The sequence below is a fragment of the Chlorocebus sabaeus genome, chromosome 13, assembly GCF_047675955.1.
Source record: "Chlorocebus sabaeus isolate Y175 chromosome 13, mChlSab1.0.hap1, whole genome shotgun sequence".
NCBI lineage: Eukaryota > Metazoa > Chordata > Mammalia > Primates > Cercopithecidae > Chlorocebus > Chlorocebus sabaeus.
The window spans coordinates 35830995-35850869 of record NC_132916.1 but is presented as its reverse complement, the minus strand read 5'-3'; the positions used below and the strand labels follow the sequence as shown (position 1 = coordinate 35850869).

The window sequence follows — 19875 nt, the reverse complement described above, 5'->3', positions numbered from 1 at the left end:
AGTCACTTGCTAAAAGAGGCAAAATTAGAAGTCAAGAAGTGACATCTATTTCAGTGCTCTGCCAATGAAAGTAATTTTTATTCCTTCCCTATAGAATCTAAAAGAAGACCAGGTATAGTGGCTCACAGCTGTAATTCCAGTGCTTTGGGAGGCTGAAGCATGGAGGATCGCTTGAGGCCAGAAGTTCAAGATCAGCCTGGGCAACATGGCAAGATGCTGTCTCTACAAAAAAATAAAAAATAATCAGCCAGGCATGGTGGTGCATACCTGTAGTCCTAGCTACTTGGGAGACTGAGGTGTGAGGAGTATTGCTTGAGCCCAGGAGTTCAAGGCTGCAGTGAGCCATGATCATGCCACTGCACTCCAGTCTGGGTGACAGAGCAAGACCTTGTCCCTTAAAAAAAAATTTATTTCAAAGAATCTAAAAGAAAAAAGGGAAGACTACGGAGTTCATGTACAGCTCAAAGAAGTGGAATAGGGAAGTTTAAACAAAAAGGGAAAAAAACACACACACACAAGAATAGACACTGTTGGCAACCCTGCAGAGTCAGAGTTTGAAAGTGAGAGTTGGAAACTTGACCTCTGAGTTTGCTGGAGGAAGCCAACAAAATGATTTAGAAAGGATAATATAATCATAATGGCAGGAAGTGAGTACAGTCCTCTTGGCTAGAGAATCTCAGTTACAGTGTTTGGGGCAGACCAACTGGAAATGAGGCTACGTCAGGGACCATGTTTGAAAGCCTAAAAAATCTAAGTTGACAGGTGTTCCATGGAGGCTCTGGGAAAGAGGGACTCGAAGGCAGACCCCCACACAGTGGACTTACTAGTCTCGCTCTGTCACCCAGGCTGGAGTGCAGTGGCATGATCTCAGCTTACTGCAGCTTCAACCTCCTGGGGTCAAGCAATCCTTCCACCTCAGCCTCCTGAACAGCTGGGACCACAGGTACAGGCCACCATGCCCAGCTAATTTTTGTACCTTTTGTACAGACAGGATTTTAACATGTTGCCCAGGCTTGTCTCGAACTCCTGAGCTCAAGCAATCTGCCTGCCTCAGCTTCCCAAAGTGCTGGAGGTGTTTTATGGATTGAGTACTGTTCAGTTGTACCCTATGAAAGTGACCCACCACAATGGCCTGTTTTCCTGAGCAACTCGAGAGAGACAGCAGGAGGGGCTGCTTGCTCCCATGGGGCTTGAAGGGCGGAAGGGCAGAGGAAGAGAGGGTTGGAACAAAATTGGACAGTGGCCTCTGTGCTTGCTGGCTCCCCAGCCCCGAGCCTCCTCTCTGTGGGAACCACGGGACACTCATACTGCTGGAATGTGGCTCTTCCCACAGTCAGACACCACTGGCCAGCCAGGACCTCCTCCTGTTGAAAAATGCTCTCCCTTGCAACTCCCACTAGGAAACCTGGAAGGCTAAACTGTCTATGACGTTGTTTCCCTAAAATGTGCCCAGACACTATGTTTTATAAAGTTTCTGTCTCTTCTTTCTGTTAAGAAAGGAGAAAAAGGATCCCAGCTATTCGGCAGGCCGAGGCAGGAGAATTCCTTGAACCGGGGAGGTGGAGGTTGCAGTGAGCTGAGATCGTGCCATTGCACTCCAGCCTGGGCAACAGAGCGAGACTCTATTTCAAAAACAAAAGAAAGGAGGAAAGGGAAAAGCATTCCCAGTACTCTTGTCCACCTCCTCAGTTGGAAGTGCAATAAAAAGGTTCTTCTGGCTAGGCGCGGTGGCTCACACCTATAATCCCAGCACTTTGGGGGGCCGAGGCAGGCGGATCACTTGAGGCCAAGAATTCAAGACCAGCCTGACCAACATAGTGAAACCCCGTGTCTACTAAAAATACAAAAAAATTAGCCAGATGTAGTGGCATGCACCTGTAGTCCCAGCTACTCGGGAGGCTGAGGCAGGAGAATTGCTTGAACCTGGGAGGTGGAGGCTGCAGTGAGCCGAGATCATGCCACCGTACTCCACCCCGGATGACAGAGCCACGCTTTGTCTCAAAAAAAATTAAAATAAATAAAAAATAAAAAGATTCTTCTCTCTAGTGTTCCCATGTGTCTCAAGACACTCCCCCAAATGCCCTGGTGCCCAAACTCGTGTTTATTCCCTTCCTATTCACTACCCTTCACCTCTCAGGTATCAGGTAAAGCCAATGTCTTGGGGAAAAGTGACTAAAAAGAGGAAATGACAGTTTTCTCTCTAACAAAAATATGAAACCATCTAAGAAGAAAAAAATGAAATAGACCCATCTTTTTGGTAGTGTGCAGAGTAAAAGCCATTTTAAAAAATTATTTTTTAAAAAATATGATTTTCAAAATTTGTATAGTTGAGAACACTGTATTTTAAATACAGGTTGAGTATCCCTAATCCAAAAATACGAAATCCAAAATGCACCAAAATCTGGAGCCTCTGGAGCACTGACAATACTCAAAGGGAATGCTCCGCTTTAGGTTGAGCAGCCCTATGACGCAAATATTTCAAAATCCTAAAAAATCTGAAATTTAAAACACTCCTGATCATAAGCATTTCAGAGAAGGGACACTCACCCTGAATTAACACAATCCATTCAATTTAGCTATTGTTTATAAAATGAAAACTAGCTTAAGCCTTGCTGAGTGGGCGTATCTTGATTGCAGTTATTGTTGCAGAGGTACATTGTGAAGAGGCCAGGTCTGTAGGTCAGCCCGTGCCGGTCCTGGTTTATGGATGGTTGGAAAAGAGCTAGTCCCATTCCAGTTGTCATTGTCAGCCAAGTGCATTGTCGAAATATCCCCCTTTCCTGGCAAAGCTGTCATTGGTATATTTCCACTTGGCCCAGTGCATGGAATTGTTTTCATATGCTTCCCATGCTTTGAGAGGTCTCCGCAGAAGAAAACATGAGAAGAGGAGTGGGGAAGAACGGAGGGGTTCAGACAGGAAAAGGGGGAGAGCGAGAAGGAGCCTGACCCTGTGGGTCTGCCAGGGCCCTGCATGGTCCAGCTTATACCCTGTCCCCTGGCCTCCAAATGCCCAGGAAGCAGACTGCCTCAGAAGACACTACATGTTGAGGTTCACATCACCAAGTCTGCTGTGTCCAAGGCTTGGACCGAGCACTGGAAAAATGACCCAGTGGCCAATTAAACTTTCCACTGGCAGACATTGGATGAAAACTTTATTTTTAAGTGAAATCTTTCCGTTTGAGTAGTTTTTTAATGAAATGAAGCATGTACTGACATGCGCTCTGTGGAGAATAGGAGAATGATTAAATTCTGTGCTGCCATTTTGAATGGCGGCACTCAGAGCCAGCGTCAAGCATTAGGAGGCATTTCAGGGGCTATACCACCCCCAGAAGGATCTGTCAGGCCCTTCTGCCTGTTTCCCCTCCAGTTCCCGTGGGCTCCTGGAAGGGACAGAGACACAGGAGATTTCTGCAGGTCCAAGCTCTGTCATTGCTGAAATATGAAACCAAGGACTGTACTGAAAGATGCGGCAAGGCAAATGCTTTGGAGAATGCCAATTCTGCTACGTGATTACACACTCTTCCTTCCTAATCTTTCTGGGCAATATGTATGAAGAAATAGAAACAGTAAATAGTGTCGTAACCATTTCAGGTTTTGTGGCCAAATGAGGTCCGTTCAGATCAGTTCTGCAGTCAAGTGAGTTACAAAAACTTGATGGTGTTCAGAGCTTGTTAGATTGCGGAATTGTGGAGGAAATGCTGGCCTCTGTCCGCATTTGTCTAGAGCCCGAGGAGAAGCCTGCCTTTCATTCCCGAGCAGCTCCAGTTCCTCCCTTGCTTCCAGCTCCCCCACCCCCATCCCCCGTTTTCAGCCATTGGAGGAGGATGTGGGCTAATTAGCCACAGTGCTGCCTCTCCCTCTGCCCATGCAACTGAGGAAGTCACTGGTAAAGGCATGCATGGCACAGAGGCAGGGACCCTGACTCCTTCACCAAACCTCTCTCTCTGAAATAAGGGGTCGCCCTGACACGTGAGTGAGGTTATTTTACAACAATTGCATTGAAGGCCTACTTCAGTACAGCAGAAATAATATATGAATTTTTATTATCTCAAGAAATGATAATGGCAGAGAATAAGAAAGCATCCTGAAAAGGTCTGGAGAGACATGCGACGGACGGGCTGTGGTTGACAGCCAGGAGGAGCCAGGATGCACTCAGCTCTGCAAGTAACAACACAACCAAGAGGACTGGCAACAGACCCCAAAGTCTGAGTGTTCCCTGCCCAGGGGGACAGGCTATGCTCTGGCCCAGCGCCTCTGGCTGTGCTGACAGGTTTCTAGCTAGCAGGTCACCACCTCCCCTGGAAGTAAAGGGAGTGAGCTCCATGCGTATGGTGTGTGCTCCTGCTGGCTGTAGCCCTGGGAAAGAGGGGAAGAAATCTTGGTTTCTATATGGCTTGACGTCGAGTTCTTGCTCCTGCAAATTAACCAGGTCAGAAATTGGGGAGGATTCCAGGTGACAGCCTCACCAGCCAGGAAGCAACCAAAGCATGGCACAGCTTGACAGGGAGCTGCCAGAAGGTGATCTAACGAAAAAGGGAAGCAAAACTAGAGAACAGTGGTCGGCAGTAGTTGGGAAGAGGTCAGGACATTGGCCACCCCCTAAGCATGGTAGTTCCTGTAGTGTTAAGGCGGCCAGTGTGCAGGAGGCTGCACTCTCTAAGGAGTTAACGATCTGTCTTCTGTTAGTGCTATGCGGCCCAGTGTTTCAGCAGCTTCCCCAGAGTCAGGAAAACCTCAAATGATGGATGGCCTGGCTGAGGTCATCAGTAGAGATAGGCCCCGGACATGGTCTGTCTCCCCATCAGATTCACCAAACCTCAGGGCAGTGGGGTCACAGGGCCAGACAGTGCCCAGCCACGCTGGCATGATGGCAGATTTCCCACAGTGAGGAACTAGGAGTTTGCCCAAGCATGAGGAAAACGAATTTATGAAGTTCATAAATGGAGTTTATAAATGCTATAAACAAGGGGCAGCATGCTTTCATTCTGTGTGGATTTTTTTGTCTGCTTTATTCATATATTTTTGTCAGTTTAATTGAAGTATAATTTACACACAATAAAATTCAACAATTTTAAGAATGCAGTTTATTGAGTTTTGACAAACATAAACAGTCACACCACCCCATACATAATATAGAACAGGGGTTGGCAGATCTGGCTCCCAACCTGTGTGTGTTTTGTACATTTTTAAAGGGTTGTTAAAAAGAAGAAGACAGGGATCATATGTGACCCACAAAGCCAAAAATATTTACTGTCTGGCCTTTTACAGGAAAAGCTTGTTGACCCGTTGACCCTGACACAGAACATTCCCATCCCACTTGGAGATCCTTCTGGCCCCTTTTCAGGGATTCCTCCCCTCCCCGGGCAGCCACTGATCTGCTTTCTGTAGATGTAGTTGTGCCTTTTCTAGAATTTCGCATAAATGAAATCATACAGTATGTTGCCTTTTGTGTCTGGCTTCCTTCACTTATATTGCTTTGGAGAGTCATTCTGGATTTTTGCATGTCTCGGTTCTGCACTCCTTTATTTCTGAGTAGCATGGCAGGGTTTGACTCCTGGGGGGAATGGGGGCACTTCACATGTTTTAGCCACCTGCAGATGCAAAGAAGAAGAAAGGGGATCTGCAGGTGCGGCGGTCAGGGCCTGGAGCCCCGGGGTGCCCGCTCTCACTGCCCTTGTCTTTGCAGGCATGAACAACCGGGAGGTGCTGGAGCAGGTGGAGCGAGGCTACAGGATGCCCTGCCCGCAGGACTGCCCCATCTCTCTGCATGAGCTCATGATCCACTGCTGGAAAAAGGACCCTGAAGAACGCCCCACTTTTGAGTACTTGCAGAGCTTCCTGGAAGACTACTTTACCGCCACAGAGCCCCAGTACCAACCTGGTGAAAACCTGTAAGGCCCGGGTCTGCCTGCGGAGAGAGGCCTTGTCCCAGAGGCTGCCCCACCCCTCCCCATTAGCTTTCAATTCCGTAGCCGGCTGCTCCCCAGCAGCAGAACCGCCCAGGATCAGATTGCATGTGACTCTGAAGCTGACGAACTTCCATGGCCCTCATTAATGACACTTGTCCCCAAATCCGAACCTCCTCTGTGAAGCATTCGAGACAGAACCTTGTTATTTCTCAGACTTTGGAAAATGCATTGTATCGATGTTATGTAAAAGGCCAAATCTCTGTTCAGTGTAAATAGTTACTCCAGTGCCAACAATCCTAGTGCTTTCCTTTTTTAAAAATGCAAATCCTATGTGATTTTAACTCTGTCTTCACCTGATTCAACTAAAAAAAAAAAGTATTATTTTCCAAAAGTGGCCTCTTTGTCTAAAACAATAAAATTTTTTTTCATGTTTTAACAAAAACCAATCAGGACAGGTGTTTGTTTTTGTTTTCTTTTTTATAAATATGAATATATATAATATATATGTCCCTGTACATATACAATGTGGGTGCTAATGTGGAGACAGTGGCCAGCCTGGGCCACCAAGCTATGGGACCCAGAGGGAGGATTTTACTGCAAGTCAACATCAAAGCACTGGTGTTATTCTGAAAACACCAGTGGCCTCATTTTTGGCTTTTGCAAAGCATGAATTTTTTCATTTGGATTGCACTTTCCTGGTTCATGACTGTACCTGTAGATGGCTGTTACTTTGACTCTTTTCAGGAACCGCCCCCCTAGGCTGAATTTACAAGTTCTGTTAGCAGTATTTGCTTCAACTTACTGCCGTTTGTTCTCAAAACTTAAAAATAAGCAAGCAAATGGCTACCGAGAGAACTGGAAGATGGATACCACACAAACTTCTTGTATAAAAATATGAATGCTGAAATGTTTCAGACATTTTTAATTTAATAAACCTGTAACCACATTTAAATGATCTAAAACCCATAGCATTGTAGTCATGGCAACCTGCTAAACTTTCTCATGCAACTAAAATTTCTGGGGGAAATGAGGGTGGGGGTTGTACATTTCCCATTGTAAAATAAGTGTTTTAAATGTCCTGTACTGCTAATGAATGACTTTCTATATGTCCAGGAGTTCTCCAGTGGAATAACTATGCACTACTTTACATTTCATGGGGATGGATGCACAAAAACAAAAGAGTATTACATTTTTAGTTGCTGTTTGTACCACCTTAAATTACATATGTTTAACACCAACAAATCAAAAATCCTATTTCTATTGAGTTTTTAATACTGACTAGCAACTCTTAATTCCTTTTTTGTTATGATTCATTTGTGAGTTTACATTTTTAAATTGTTTAACTTTCTTAATTTAGTAATTAAAAAGAGAGCATTTTACATTTGAATTTTTTTTTGTTTATTTGTTTAAATCATGGAAGGTACTCATAGTTCTGTGGTACATCTGTCCCACACCAGATGGTATGGAGTCACCTGGTGAATTTAGCCTTTGTGCGATGATTTGCAAATGACAGAAACATTCAGAACATCTGGAGAGTTCTTTTCCCTCTAGAAAGGGTAGGCTCTTGACCAGCTATTTCAGAGGATCATTAAAGCAAATGTAGGCATACCTTACCATTTGAATTTATCAGACATTTTTTCTAACTGGAATTTACTGTGTCCTGCTTGTAGGAGAAATAGACAATCACAAGAAGAATCTTTCTTGTCCTGGAGTCAGTATATGTATTTCCAAATGTCCCCCCACTTCTGGAATGAAGGAGCTAACGGAGGAACAACCTAGTGTGGTAGGAAGGGCAGTGGGTGGACGCAGGCTACCTGTCCGCGTCTGGCTCTGTGATCATTCAGCTTCAGGACCCTGAGCCACCTCCTGGCATCTGTCATTTTCAGGGCCCCTCTGTAAAACTGAAGGGGTTAGATGAGATTCACTCCTTAGATCTCTACAGCTCTAAGATCCTGTGATTCTAAGATCACTGATGCCATGCGGGGTCCTAGAAAAAGGATGGTTTTCTTTGTTGAAATAACCTTTACATTTAGGGAGGGCCTCCAACACTAAAAAAAAAAAAAGAAAGAAAAGAAATAGGTTTTCTGATTAATCAAAACTTTATGGTGTTGTTTTTAGCATTAATAGACTTGCTAAACTGATAAAATTTTATTTATTTATTTATTTATTTTTGAGACGGAGTCTCTGTCGCCCAGGCTGGAGTGCAGTGGCGCCATCTCGGCTCACTGCAACCTCTGCCAGGTTCAAGGAATTCTGCCTCAGCCTCTTGAGTAGCTGGGATTACAGGCACGCACCACCACGCCCGGCTAATTTTTGTATTTTTAGTAGAGACAGGGTTTCACCACGTTGATCAGGCTGGTCTCGAACTCCTGACCTCGTGATCCCCCTGCCTTGGCCTCCCAAAGTGCTGGAATTACAGGCATGAGCCACAGCGCCTAGCAGATAAAATTTTAAAGATCTTATTACTTATATTATTATCACATTATTAGGTAGTTGATTAACATATTCTAGATATTTTTAAAGATAACTTTGCTTTTAATCCTCACACCCCACTAAGTTGGATAATTTGCAAATATTTCTGGAGGATTTTTGTTTATGTTCTGATTCATTCAAAACAATCTGGAAAAAAAAAAAAAAAACGTTTTAAATAGAAATTCTTTCTTTAAAAAGAAAAAAGTCTCTTCAAACCAAAGTATAGCCTTTAATTTATCAGTTGAGTTCATGGTGGATTCTCTTATATGAAAGAAAGCTAAGGACTCGGGCCACCTCAAGGGCACTCTTAGGAAACACAGCGTGCTGTGGAGTGAGGTTGCGGAGTGAAAGTAAGAGAGCATCTATAAATACAAAGAAGTCAGAGACTTTTGGGTTTTTTCTTCCAAGAGGCAAATGTGCTTTCAAGAGATATTCCTCAGGTAGACCATTCCAGAGAGTCCCCACACCTCCCAAGTAGCCTCTCTTCCTCGTAAGTTGTACAAGCTTAGGGTGAGGAAACTGAATTTGCTGACCAGAAAGTTCTCCTGTTAAGAAAGAAAAGTATCACCTTAATGTCAGGGTGATGGTGAGGAATTTTTTTCTTCAGTAACCTGGCAGTGAGCAAGTATTCACTTTGTCCCCTTAGGAAAGCTGGCATCTAGCACTCCCCTGCTGGAAGGGAGCCTTCCTCATAAACTATTACTTTTTACTTTTTTTTTTAAGACAGGGCCTTGCTCTGTCACCCGGGCTGGAGTGCAGTAGTACAAACATGGTTCACTGCAGCCTCAACCTCCCGGCCTCAAGCAATCCTGCCAACCACACTGGCTAATTTTTATTATGATTATTTTTTGTAGAGATAGGGCCTTGCCATGTTGCCCCAAGCTGGTCTTGAACTCCTGGGTTCAAGCAATCCTCCTGCCTTGGCCTCCCAAAGTGTTGGGATTACAGACGTGAGCTACAGAGCCAACCTCTTTTTACTTTTTAAAAATCAAACAATAGGCCAGACGCGGTGGCTCACGCCTATAATCCCAGGACTTTGGGAGGCCAAGACGGGCAGATCACGAGGTCAAGAGATCGAGACCATCCTGGCCAACCTGATGAAACCCCGCCTCTACTAAAAATACAAAAATTATCTGGGCGTAGTGGCATGCGCCTGTAGTCCCAGCTACTCAGGAGGCTGAGGCAGGAGAATCACTTGAATCCAGGAGGCAGAAGTTGCAGTGAGCCAAGATCGCGCCACGGCACTCCAGCCTGGCGACAGAGTGAGACTCGTTATCTCAAAAAAAATAAATCAATCAATCAAATAACAAACCTATTGGAGAAGACCATTTGCAAAGTTCAGACATTGTAACTGCAACAAAAGGATTTCTGTTCACTCCATTCTCTGCAGCTCCTGATCTCCTCTGATGATCAGTTCACAGGCTGGGAGGATCAGAGAGCCTAGGAGACAGGGGGTCCCATGCTTTAGAACATCAGGGTAGATAGAGACAAATAATGCATTTGGCTTTGCCATAGTCATGACACAGAAAGGTGTATGGGGAACCAGGCATTTCCGTGAGAGAAGTTAAGGATATATATAATCCCTCAAACACAGCCACACTGTGGAAGATTTCCTTACCAGCACCAGGAGGTGTTTACCTGCTTTGAGAAAGATAGGAATCCTCCTGTGGCTAAGTGTTGGCACCAGAGGAATTTATAGTAGCATTAGTGTGGCAAAATATGATCTCCAATTTCCCAGGGGGTCTTAAGAATGTATGCTGTATTAATTGGAATGGTTCTTTTATGAATCTTGAAAGAGTATGGTTTTCAGCAACAGGCAGAAGAGAATTGTACTAAAGCCCACAGCCAAAGGGATGTCATCTGTTTATTAGTCACGACTCAGGACAAAGAATGTCACGTGCTAGGCATTGCCTAACAAGTTGTATTGGAATAAAATGACCTTTGGTCAGTTTGTTCCTGAAAGGTATTTTAATAAGTTTAAATGACTTTTGTTGACCTTCTTACCACTATATATTATACAATACTGTTGGAATTCAATTATGCTGTCAAAAACATTTATTAGAAGGGAGGGAGGAGTCTGGCTTTGGTTTGGGGGCAGGTGAAGGAAGCTTAAACACATTCTTATTCTAAAAATGATATAGAGGGCATGGATTACTAAAGCAATTGCCAATTACATATATTTTTTTAATTCTGAAAAATAGTTTATAACTACAGAGAAGAAAATGAAAAATAGTACCTTTACTGTATTTGAAATATCAAATAGACCTTCGTAATTTATATACACCTATATTCCCAGAAAATTTTCATACATAATAAACTCCTAAATCATACCTCATTCTTTCCCAACATGCAAAATATTCAGAATCCTATGGAGGGACAAATATACCTTTATTTTAAAAGTTAATTCTGAGCACTGAAAATAAATGGTTTTCCAGTGTTGCAGGGACATTCTAACAAAATGTGACCAGTGACAAACAACGGCTTCCTCAACAGCCAGAACACTGTGCTCCTCTCCATCCGGCTTACTACTCTCCAATAACCTGTTTAATGCCACCACTGTGTTTAATACTACTCTCCTCTAATGTGTTTGCCCTGCCAGACTGTGAGCCTGAGAACAGAAACTTCCTGATTGGCTCACCATTATTCTCCCTGCACCTAAAACAGTGATGAGCTTCTGGCACATGCTGGCTGGACTGATGGATGGACTGTTAGGTGAATGAGGCCGACTGTCCGGTGGGGTGAATGGTTTACCTTTGAATGACATATTTACCTAAGAACCTGCTAAGCACATGGGACTGACGGCATGCTGCCCACAGTGCTAGTCCTGAGCATTATGGACGTGTGGCCACCAGTGTTCCAGATATGATTGAAGGCCCAATCTATAGCCTGATACTTCCCAACCCTTTCCCTAGAACTGTCACAATGCCAGTGAGGGTAAACTTTTACCTCTGTAACCTGAGAGACAGCATGAAGTAAATGGCACCAAGTGATACACACTCTTATTTTGGTTCCATTTGGTTTTGAGACGGGATCTCACTATGTTGCCCAGGCTGGATTCAAATTCCTGGCCTCAAGCAATCCTCCCACTTCAGTCTCCCAAGTAGCTGGGACTACAGGCATGTGCCACCACGCCTGGCCACAGTCTTTGTTGTTTGGGGGTGCAGGGGGGTGACAGGGTCTCACTCTGTTATCCAGGCTAGAGTGCAATGATGTGATCATGGCTCACTGCAGCCTTGACATTTTGGGCTCAAGCCGTCCTCCCACCCCAGGCTCCCAAGTAGCTAGGACTACAAGTGTGTGCCACCACACTCGGCTAATTTTTTCTTTTTTTTTTTTTTTTCTTTTTTTTTTTTGTAGAGACAAGGTCTTACTATGTTGCCCAGGCTGTAGCCTTAGGTAAAGTGCCTTCAAAGGCTCGTTTTAGCTTTGTAATTGTATGAAAAGTTGATATTCTACTCCCTAAGATATCCATCTTTGTCTTCAGATAAAAATTATTTTCCCAAGTCATCAAGTTGTGCCGTATTACCCAGCCTGTAGCTTGTAGGGTCCCTGACACACCCTTGCATGAGGCAGGGAGCCCGTGCGCCCTGTGTGAGAAGCACAGAGTGAAGATGTTGTCCATATCGTACATAGAAAAGGTAACATTAGCCCCCATTAATGTGGATTCTCTCATCTGATTTCCTTTTTTCACCCAGCAAAGTGCCCAGTGACTGAGAATGAGACAGAAGATGAGGTCGTTTGATGATAAGGAAGAGGAAAGCCATCAGAGCCACCTGGAAGTAGAGGTCTGGTCAGGTCGGCCTGCTTAACCAAGATGGCCGCCAGTGGGAGTAGGAAGGATGAAGACATTGCACACATTTGGAGGAAGAAACCAAAGCTGGCATGACAGGAGTCCTTTCCAGGGCTGTTCAAGGCAACGGGATGCAGGTGTATATGACTGTAGATGGGTGTAAAGACTTACCATTCACTCCTCCAAACTTCCGTTGTATACTTATTATGGGCTAGGCCCTGTGCCTAGCCCCAGAAATTCAAAAAGAGACAATATCCATTGTCTAGTAATCCACTTACTAGACAATATCCACAGTCTAGTAAGTGAAGACCCATAAAAATAGTTGCAATAAGCTCTCTTAGAAGCACAGTTGTTAGCAAAGTAGTAACATCTAGCTCAGAATGGGGGCGTGCAGGGGAGGCTTCCTGGAAGAGGTGCTGCCTGACTCTCTTAAAGACAAATGAAAGTAGATTACATAGTGCTTAGTAAGGGCCTGCCGCTCCTTGCCTTTGGATTTGTTTCCTTCTGATTTCTAGCCCCTGTTGGGGTTACCTCATGCTTTCAATACAGAAGACATAAACAAATGGGTCTCAATGAAGAAAAACCAAGAGTACACACACAAGAATCTCAGTCGCTCTCTGTCTCTCTGTTTCTCTCCTCTCTCTCTCTCCCTCTCTCTCCTCTCCCCCGACCCCATTAACAGTGTATATAGGTACACCATTTATTCTGATTAGTGGCCACTAAATAGAGGAGATGGTAGATAATAGCATTCAGGGACGGAGGAGGGTTTCAGCAGGTTGTTGGCTCCAGTGTCTCGATTAGGATATGGTCTGAAATATATTCATATTCATATTCTCATAAAGTATGAGAATAAAAGAATTGCTAGGAAGAAGCTTGGAATAACAATAACTCCTTACTACCTCTCAGTAACAGCTAGTGGGAGGTTTTCTCCTATTTACAAATCCATTGTCATTTTTCCACTTACTAGCCAGGCTGTTTCGCTTGAATCATCATGCAATACGTACATTCATGATGGAAGGTATATACTAGCAGTTGCCTGGTGTTCTGGTTGTTTTGTTCTGGATAGTTTTCCTTTAGTTAATTATCAAATGCTTACTATGTAATAATCAATGAGTAGCTAATTGGAAGCGAGAGAGAATGAAGTGGGTATTATTCAGATAGTGTTTTTAATGAAAAGCATAGACATAGTCCTGTGGGGAAATATCACTAAATAGCAAGAGATTTCATCTTTTTTTTTTCTTTGGTGTGTGTTTACAAAGGATTCATTTAAGCCACTCATAAACTAAATCCAGGTATGTGAATCCTTTCATTTTTTTTTAGACTCCTCCCAAGGGGTAAACATTGGAAGACACCAGGAGGGAAGCCAAGCCTCTAGAGATTGCTCAGGAACCCCAACCACCCCAATGGAGCCGGAAGGTCTGTCAATTCCCAGAGAGGGAGGAAATGGTAAGCAAATGGCAGCAGTTGCCTAGAGAATTCGGGAATGAATAACAATGCTTTCTGGTAAATTAACCATATTACATTGTGCAGAGGAAAGTGATAGGAAAACCCTGTTAAAAATCGAATAATAATTTGCCCACCTCATTTATGCAAAATGCATAATTTTCCTACTTCAGTGGACTTTAGTTTGATTTAAAAGATGAGCAGCTCTAGGACTATTCACCAAAGCATAATTTGTAAGATAATTGGGAAGGGGAAGAGAAATCAGACAGTAATCAGCACAATCTTTCCTAAGCCACTTCACCTTCCTCCTCTCACCTGCAAATTTGGGAAAATATTTGTTTACCCTTTCCTGAAGTTCTCTAAATGAAAGTGCAAAGCATTAATCATTGTCATTGCTACCACTAAACCATGACCTCACCATGAGAGGGGGGAAAGCAATGCTTCATTCTATTCAGTATTTTTCTGCTCTGATTCAAGTAAGTACTTGTTTTGAATAGTGGGGGAAAAAATGGAAATGTAGCAAAGCTATAGTTAAAACAGCAAGCCGAGAACAAAAGCAACACGCATGCAGGCAAAGGAGACCTTGGAAGACACACAGATAAAACAAAAAGCTGTGCTTGGCTGGGATTCTGTTTCAGAATCAAATGCAAAATGGAGAATATTGTTCCAATTGTAAAGGTTTTGCAATCTACAATCAGTCGGAATGAAAAGATATCACGTAATCCACCTTGACAGTCAGAAGCTGCTCTGTTGCTGTGAATTGTGATATTTGTTCATGACTAATGTAGATTTTCAGACCCAGAATGGTTGAAGGTGGGCAGGAATTTGTAGGTGTACCAGATACCCTTCATTTCAACAGGGCACAGCCATGTCAGCTGAGGTTCATATCTCTTCCTCTCCTCCTTTTCCCTACTCCTCTCCCCTTGCTCCCCAATCTCATTAGAAGCATGACATTTTTACTTATATATTCATTAATTCTCTTCATCCCCATCTCTCCACAAAAGATCATTATCTACTTATTAAACTCAGCCCTTACACAGTGTCTCGTGCCTGTAATCTCAGCTATTTGGAAGGCTGAGGCGGGAGGATGGCTTGAGGTCAGGGGTTCGAGAACAGCCTGGGTGACATAGCCAGATGTCTCTAAAAAAAATTAAAATCAAAAATGTAGTAGGGCATGTTGGCACACAACTATAGTTCCAGCTGCTCAGGAGACTGAGGTGAGAGGGGATCACTTGAGCCCTGGAGGTCAAGGCTGCTGCAGCAGTGAGCTGTGATTATGCCACTGCACTCCAGCCTGGGCAAGAAAGCAAGATGCTGTCTCTGGAAAAAAAAAAAAAAAATTTTTTTAAAATAAATTCAGCCCTTAGAGTTCTACCTTTCAGGACAAACCTGTTTCCTTTGTTGGACTAATTCCTGTCTCTTCTACAAACTTGCTGGTCCCACGACACTGAACTTTGAACCCCACAAATCTCAACACTTCTTATCTGTTGGTTGCCCATTCTGGTTAAGCAAAAGGACCTTCCCTAATCCTAATACTCCTCCCCACTCCTTCCATCTCTACCCCCAACCACTGCTACTGGCTGAAGATTTATTAGATACTAGTTTTGTACCTATGCCTCCTGCCACTTGCTATAAATCGCCTTTATGCAAATCGAAAGGCTACCCTGCCTCAAGACACTTTGCTGCCATCTGCCAGGAAATTGTTGTAATAAATATGCAAAAGGATAATGACTAGAATGTGAATGTTGCCCCCTAGAATTGTGCAGTACGCAACTGGCACAACCAAATGTGACAACCCTGTTTGAAATCACCTGAACTCTCCTGGAACCCTGTGTAAAAATCACAACCACCATAGGTCAGTCTTGCCTTTTCATGACAGTTTGCCATTTCAAAATCTAAATCTTCCACCACGGTCAGAAATTGCTGAGGGGCAGTTTCCAGGAGAGACAGAGTCCCCACACAGCAGCCAGTACCTATGAGATTATAGGGCTCTTCCAGCATTCCGCCCAAGCTTTGACCTGCTACCTGGCAGATACAACCCACACCACACTTGGTTGATTTTCAGGAAGCATCCAAGTTAGAAAGCTGGTAAGGCTGAATGTTGGGGTGCAGGGGGAGGTGGACCTAGCTTACATTCAGGTCAGCCATTACCCCTCTCTGGCTTTGGCGGCTTCATTTCTTGTTGATTGCCCCATCTGTTCCCCTCCCTCCTTCCCATTCAGCACAACCTGCATGTACTGGTGATCCCTCACTACATAACAAACCACTCCAAAACTTAGTAGCAGAAATAGAAACAGTCATTTATTTTGATCACGAATCTGCAATCTGAGCAGGACTCATTGAGGCCAGCCCACCCCTGTTCCATGCGGCCTCAGCTAGGGCAGCTGGGGTGTGGCTGGAGGAGCTGCTGTCACGATGGCTCTCGCATTTCACAATGGCTCTTCATCAACACGCTGCTACGCTGATGCCCGCTGTTGACCTCAGGAGTTCAGCTGCGGCTACGGATAGGGGCTTTGGTTCCTCTCCACTTGGGCTCCCATGTGTGCGTGGACTTGCTCACACGGTGGTGCCTATGTTGAACTACCCCAGCTGACTCATCATTAAGTAGAGACAAGCTGGACCCACCCAGCTCTGCCCAAATTTCAAATTTCTGAACAAAACAGATGACTGTGGCTTTAAGCCATTAAGGCTTAGGATAGTTTACTTTGTAGCAATCAATCACTAGAATGTATACTCCATGCTAAATGTTGCATGAATCCATTCCCACATCTTTCTAGGGTGCCTCCTGGTGCTGCAGAGTCTAGGAAGCTAAAAACTACACTGCCCAGAGTCTCTTTTCATTAGGATCATGATTGTGAGTTAAGCTACACCAATTAGACATATTTGCCCAAAGCTTGGAAGGCAGAGGCCAATGTCTTGCAGCTTTTGGCTACTTTCTGCCGCAAAGCAAGATCATGGAGCTACTGGTAGCCACTCTCCAGCTTCATGGGCATCAAGAATCTTGTGGACGTGGCAGTGGCTAGGTTCTTCTGCCTAGCAAATGCGGTGGTGGCAGTAATTCATGCTGTTCCTGGCTTTCTGACCACTTTCTGGCCTTGTCTTGCAGCCATGATGTTCTTGCAGTCAACAGTCCCAATGGCAGCTTCCTGAGTCCTCCTTCTTGATTGTGGCAGAGGTGACAGCTCCCCTGGCAGATTGATTTTACCACATTATGGGAGCCATCCTTGGAGGCCCAGCCTAGAGCCCTCTCTTCCAGCCCTTCCAACAAGTTTGCAATTCTTCATGTTATATTCTTTTTTGCTTAAAACCCCTAGCGTGGTTTCTATTTTCCTACACAGAACCCTGTAACAGATATCCACGTGATCCCAAAGTTTTGTCTCTTCTCAGTCTTTCTTTTGTTCTTGCTTGTTTGTTTTCTCTCATTTAATCATTCCTTTAATAAATATTTATGGAATGTCTACTATGTGCCAGGCACTGCACTGGACCCTGGAGAAAAATCGATGAACTAAACAGACATGGCCTCGCTCTCATAAGACGAGGCAGGGCAAAGACCATGAGGTAGCAAAAGACAACCCCTGGGTCCAGTCGGCCCCTGCTTGTTTTTGTATATAACGTTTCCTTGGAACACAGCACACTCATTCATTTATGTCTTTCCATGGCTGGTTTTGCCCAACAATGGTAAAGTTGAGTAGTTGCAACAGAGACTGTGTGACCTACAACGCCGAAAATACTTACTGGCCCTTTTCAGAAAAAGGTTGCCAGCCCCTGTATTAGATAAATAAAACGCCAAGTCATACTCCTGGAGTTCCCCACAGCCAATCAATTGCTCTTTCTGTCAATTCTGCAGACACCAGGGGTCCCCAACCCTTGGGCCATGGACTGGTACCAGTCCGTGTCCTGTTAGGAACCGGGCTGCACAGCAGGAGGTGAGCAGCGGGTGGGTGAGCATTACCACCTGAACTCCACCTCCTGTCAGATCAGCAGTGACATTAGATTCTCACAGGAGCCCGAACCCTATTGTGAACTGTGCATGTGAGGGATCTAGGTTGCGGACTCCTTATGAGAATCTAATGCCTGATGATCTGAGGTGGAATGGTTTCATCCTGAAACCCTCCCTCCACCCCCATGCCCACCCCCAGGCCATGGAAAAATTGTCTTCCATGAAACTGGTGCTGGTGCCAAAAAGGTTGGGGACAGCTGGCAACACCATAGCACCATGCACGGTGCTAAGCACTTCATGAGAATCCTCTAAGTTAATTCTCACAACAACCTTTGTGATTCATTATTATTATCTCTGTTCTACAGACAAAGAGACTGAGATTTAGAGAGATTTGGGCTTAGGTGACTAAGAGGATGATGATACGGAAGAGGAATAGAAAAGAGGCAGAAGATGACAAGCTCAGTCCGAACTCACACCTCCTGCAGACAGGCACACGGGGCCATCCCGGCAGATTTCCTGCTTGGTGTGGATTTCAAGTCTGGACAGCTTCTAAGTTCAAATCACAATTCTACCATTGACTAACTAGCTGTGTGACTTTGGGCAAGTTATTTCACTTGCCCTCCTGGCCTCTTTTATTTTTAATTTATTATTATTATTATTATTTTGAGATGGAGTTTCGCTCTTGTTGCCCAGGCTGGAGTGCAATGGCGTGTTCTCAGCTCACTGCAACCTCTGTCTCCCCGGTTCGAGTGATTCTCCTGCCTCAGCCTCCTGAGTAGCTGGGATTACAGGCACACACCACCACACCAGGCTAATTTTTTGTATTTTTAGTAAAGATGGTGTTTCACTTATGTTGGCCAGGTTGGTCTCGAACTCCTGACCTCAGGCGATCCACCCACCTCGGCCTCTCAAAGTGCTGGGATTACAGGCTTGAGCCACCACACCTGGGCTATTTATTAATTTTTTAAAGAGACAGGGTTGCTATGTCACCCAGGGTGGAATAAAGTGGTACAATCATAGCTCATCACTGTAACCTCTAACTCCTGGGCTCAAGCCGCCCTTCAACCTCAGCCTCTCTGGGGCTAGAACTACAGGCAGGCACCATCACACCCAGTGAACTCTGTGTGTGTGTGTCTGTGTGTGTGTGTGTGTGTTTTCTTTGGTCCAGGCAGGTCTGAAACTTCTGGACTCAAGTAATCCTCCCACCCGAACCTCCCAAAGCACTGAGATTACAGTTTTCTCATAAATCAAATGGCCTTTTGTGAAAACTAGGAAAAATAATATGCAAACAGTATCTAGCATCATAGGGGCTAGGTATACAGTAGATACATGTGCCAAGTATATGGTACATGGTAGATGTTTTGATACGTGTTGGCAACTTCCCCTTCCCCTTCAGTCTTATCCTTCACATGGTAGAAAGTAATCTTCCAGAATTATAGCCTTAATTATGTTATTTTCCTCCTCAAAAAAAATGATAGTTCCCACTGACTATCTGTAGTGGAAGGAGACCTGTTTGGAGGACCTGCCCAGCCATGCCTCTTTCTTTCAACTTCCACACACACTATCCCTTCTATTGAAGGGTGAGCCCAGTAGGTTATGTTTTCACTGTATAACACCCCTACCCTGCCCCCCAGCCAGAACAGCTGATATTCGAGGGGTAGACACCTGACCAGGGGACAGACAGCCCATTGGCCACTGGCTAATCAAATTGTCTCTGTCGAGTTGGAACCAAGAATCAAGAGACTGTGGTGACAGATAATTGGCCTACAGGTTGGCTTGAGTCAGAGCCAGAGTTGTCCTATGGGGGATCAGAGGACACAGCGTGCAGAGAGAAGCAGTGGCAAGAAACCGTGGGGCACCAGAGAGAGTGACTGGGAATAGCTACTGTCCACGTTCTAGCATCTGGAGGTCCAATCACACTGCCCCGCACTACTTCTGTGAGATTCCTCTGAAGCATTGTGTACATCAGCTCTTTACTTGAGCAAATCCGAGGGAGTCTGGCCCACTACAGTCTGGCTCCCACTGTCTGGCCAGGCTCATCTGTCCCATCACCTCTACCATCACCCGTGCCTTATCTCCTGGCTACGCTGAGTTACCCGCAACTCTGCAAGCATGCTCTGCACTACTCCATTGTTTCCTCCTGCGTAGATTGTTCTTTTTCCCTCTCTCCTCTTAAAAGCTTATCCACTCTTTGAGACCCAACTCATACATCTAGTGATGGCCACCCTCGGAGAACTCCCCGCTCCTGGCTCTGGTCTTTTGAAGGCGGTCCCTGCACAGCACTGCTGGCTGTGGCTGTTAGTATATATACGTCCTTGAGT

At 44.7% G+C, this 19875-nt stretch overlaps 1 protein-coding gene across 8 annotated transcripts in view; it reads left to right on the top strand.

The window, feature by feature from the left end:
• The window catches only part of FYN (FYN proto-oncogene, Src family tyrosine kinase), a 207483-nt gene extending 201128 nt beyond the window's left edge, over positions 1-6355 (top strand). For all 8 annotated transcript variants that reach the window (XM_008007307.3, XM_038001005.2, XM_073022420.1 and 5 more), the window contains one exon: positions 5687-6355. In XM_008007307.3, the coding sequence (XP_008005498.1) occupies positions 5687-5895 (209 nt within the window). In that variant the 3' untranslated portion in view covers positions 5896-6355. The remainder of the gene's footprint in view (positions 1-5686) is intronic.
• Positions 6356-19875: the final 13520 nt, after the last annotated feature.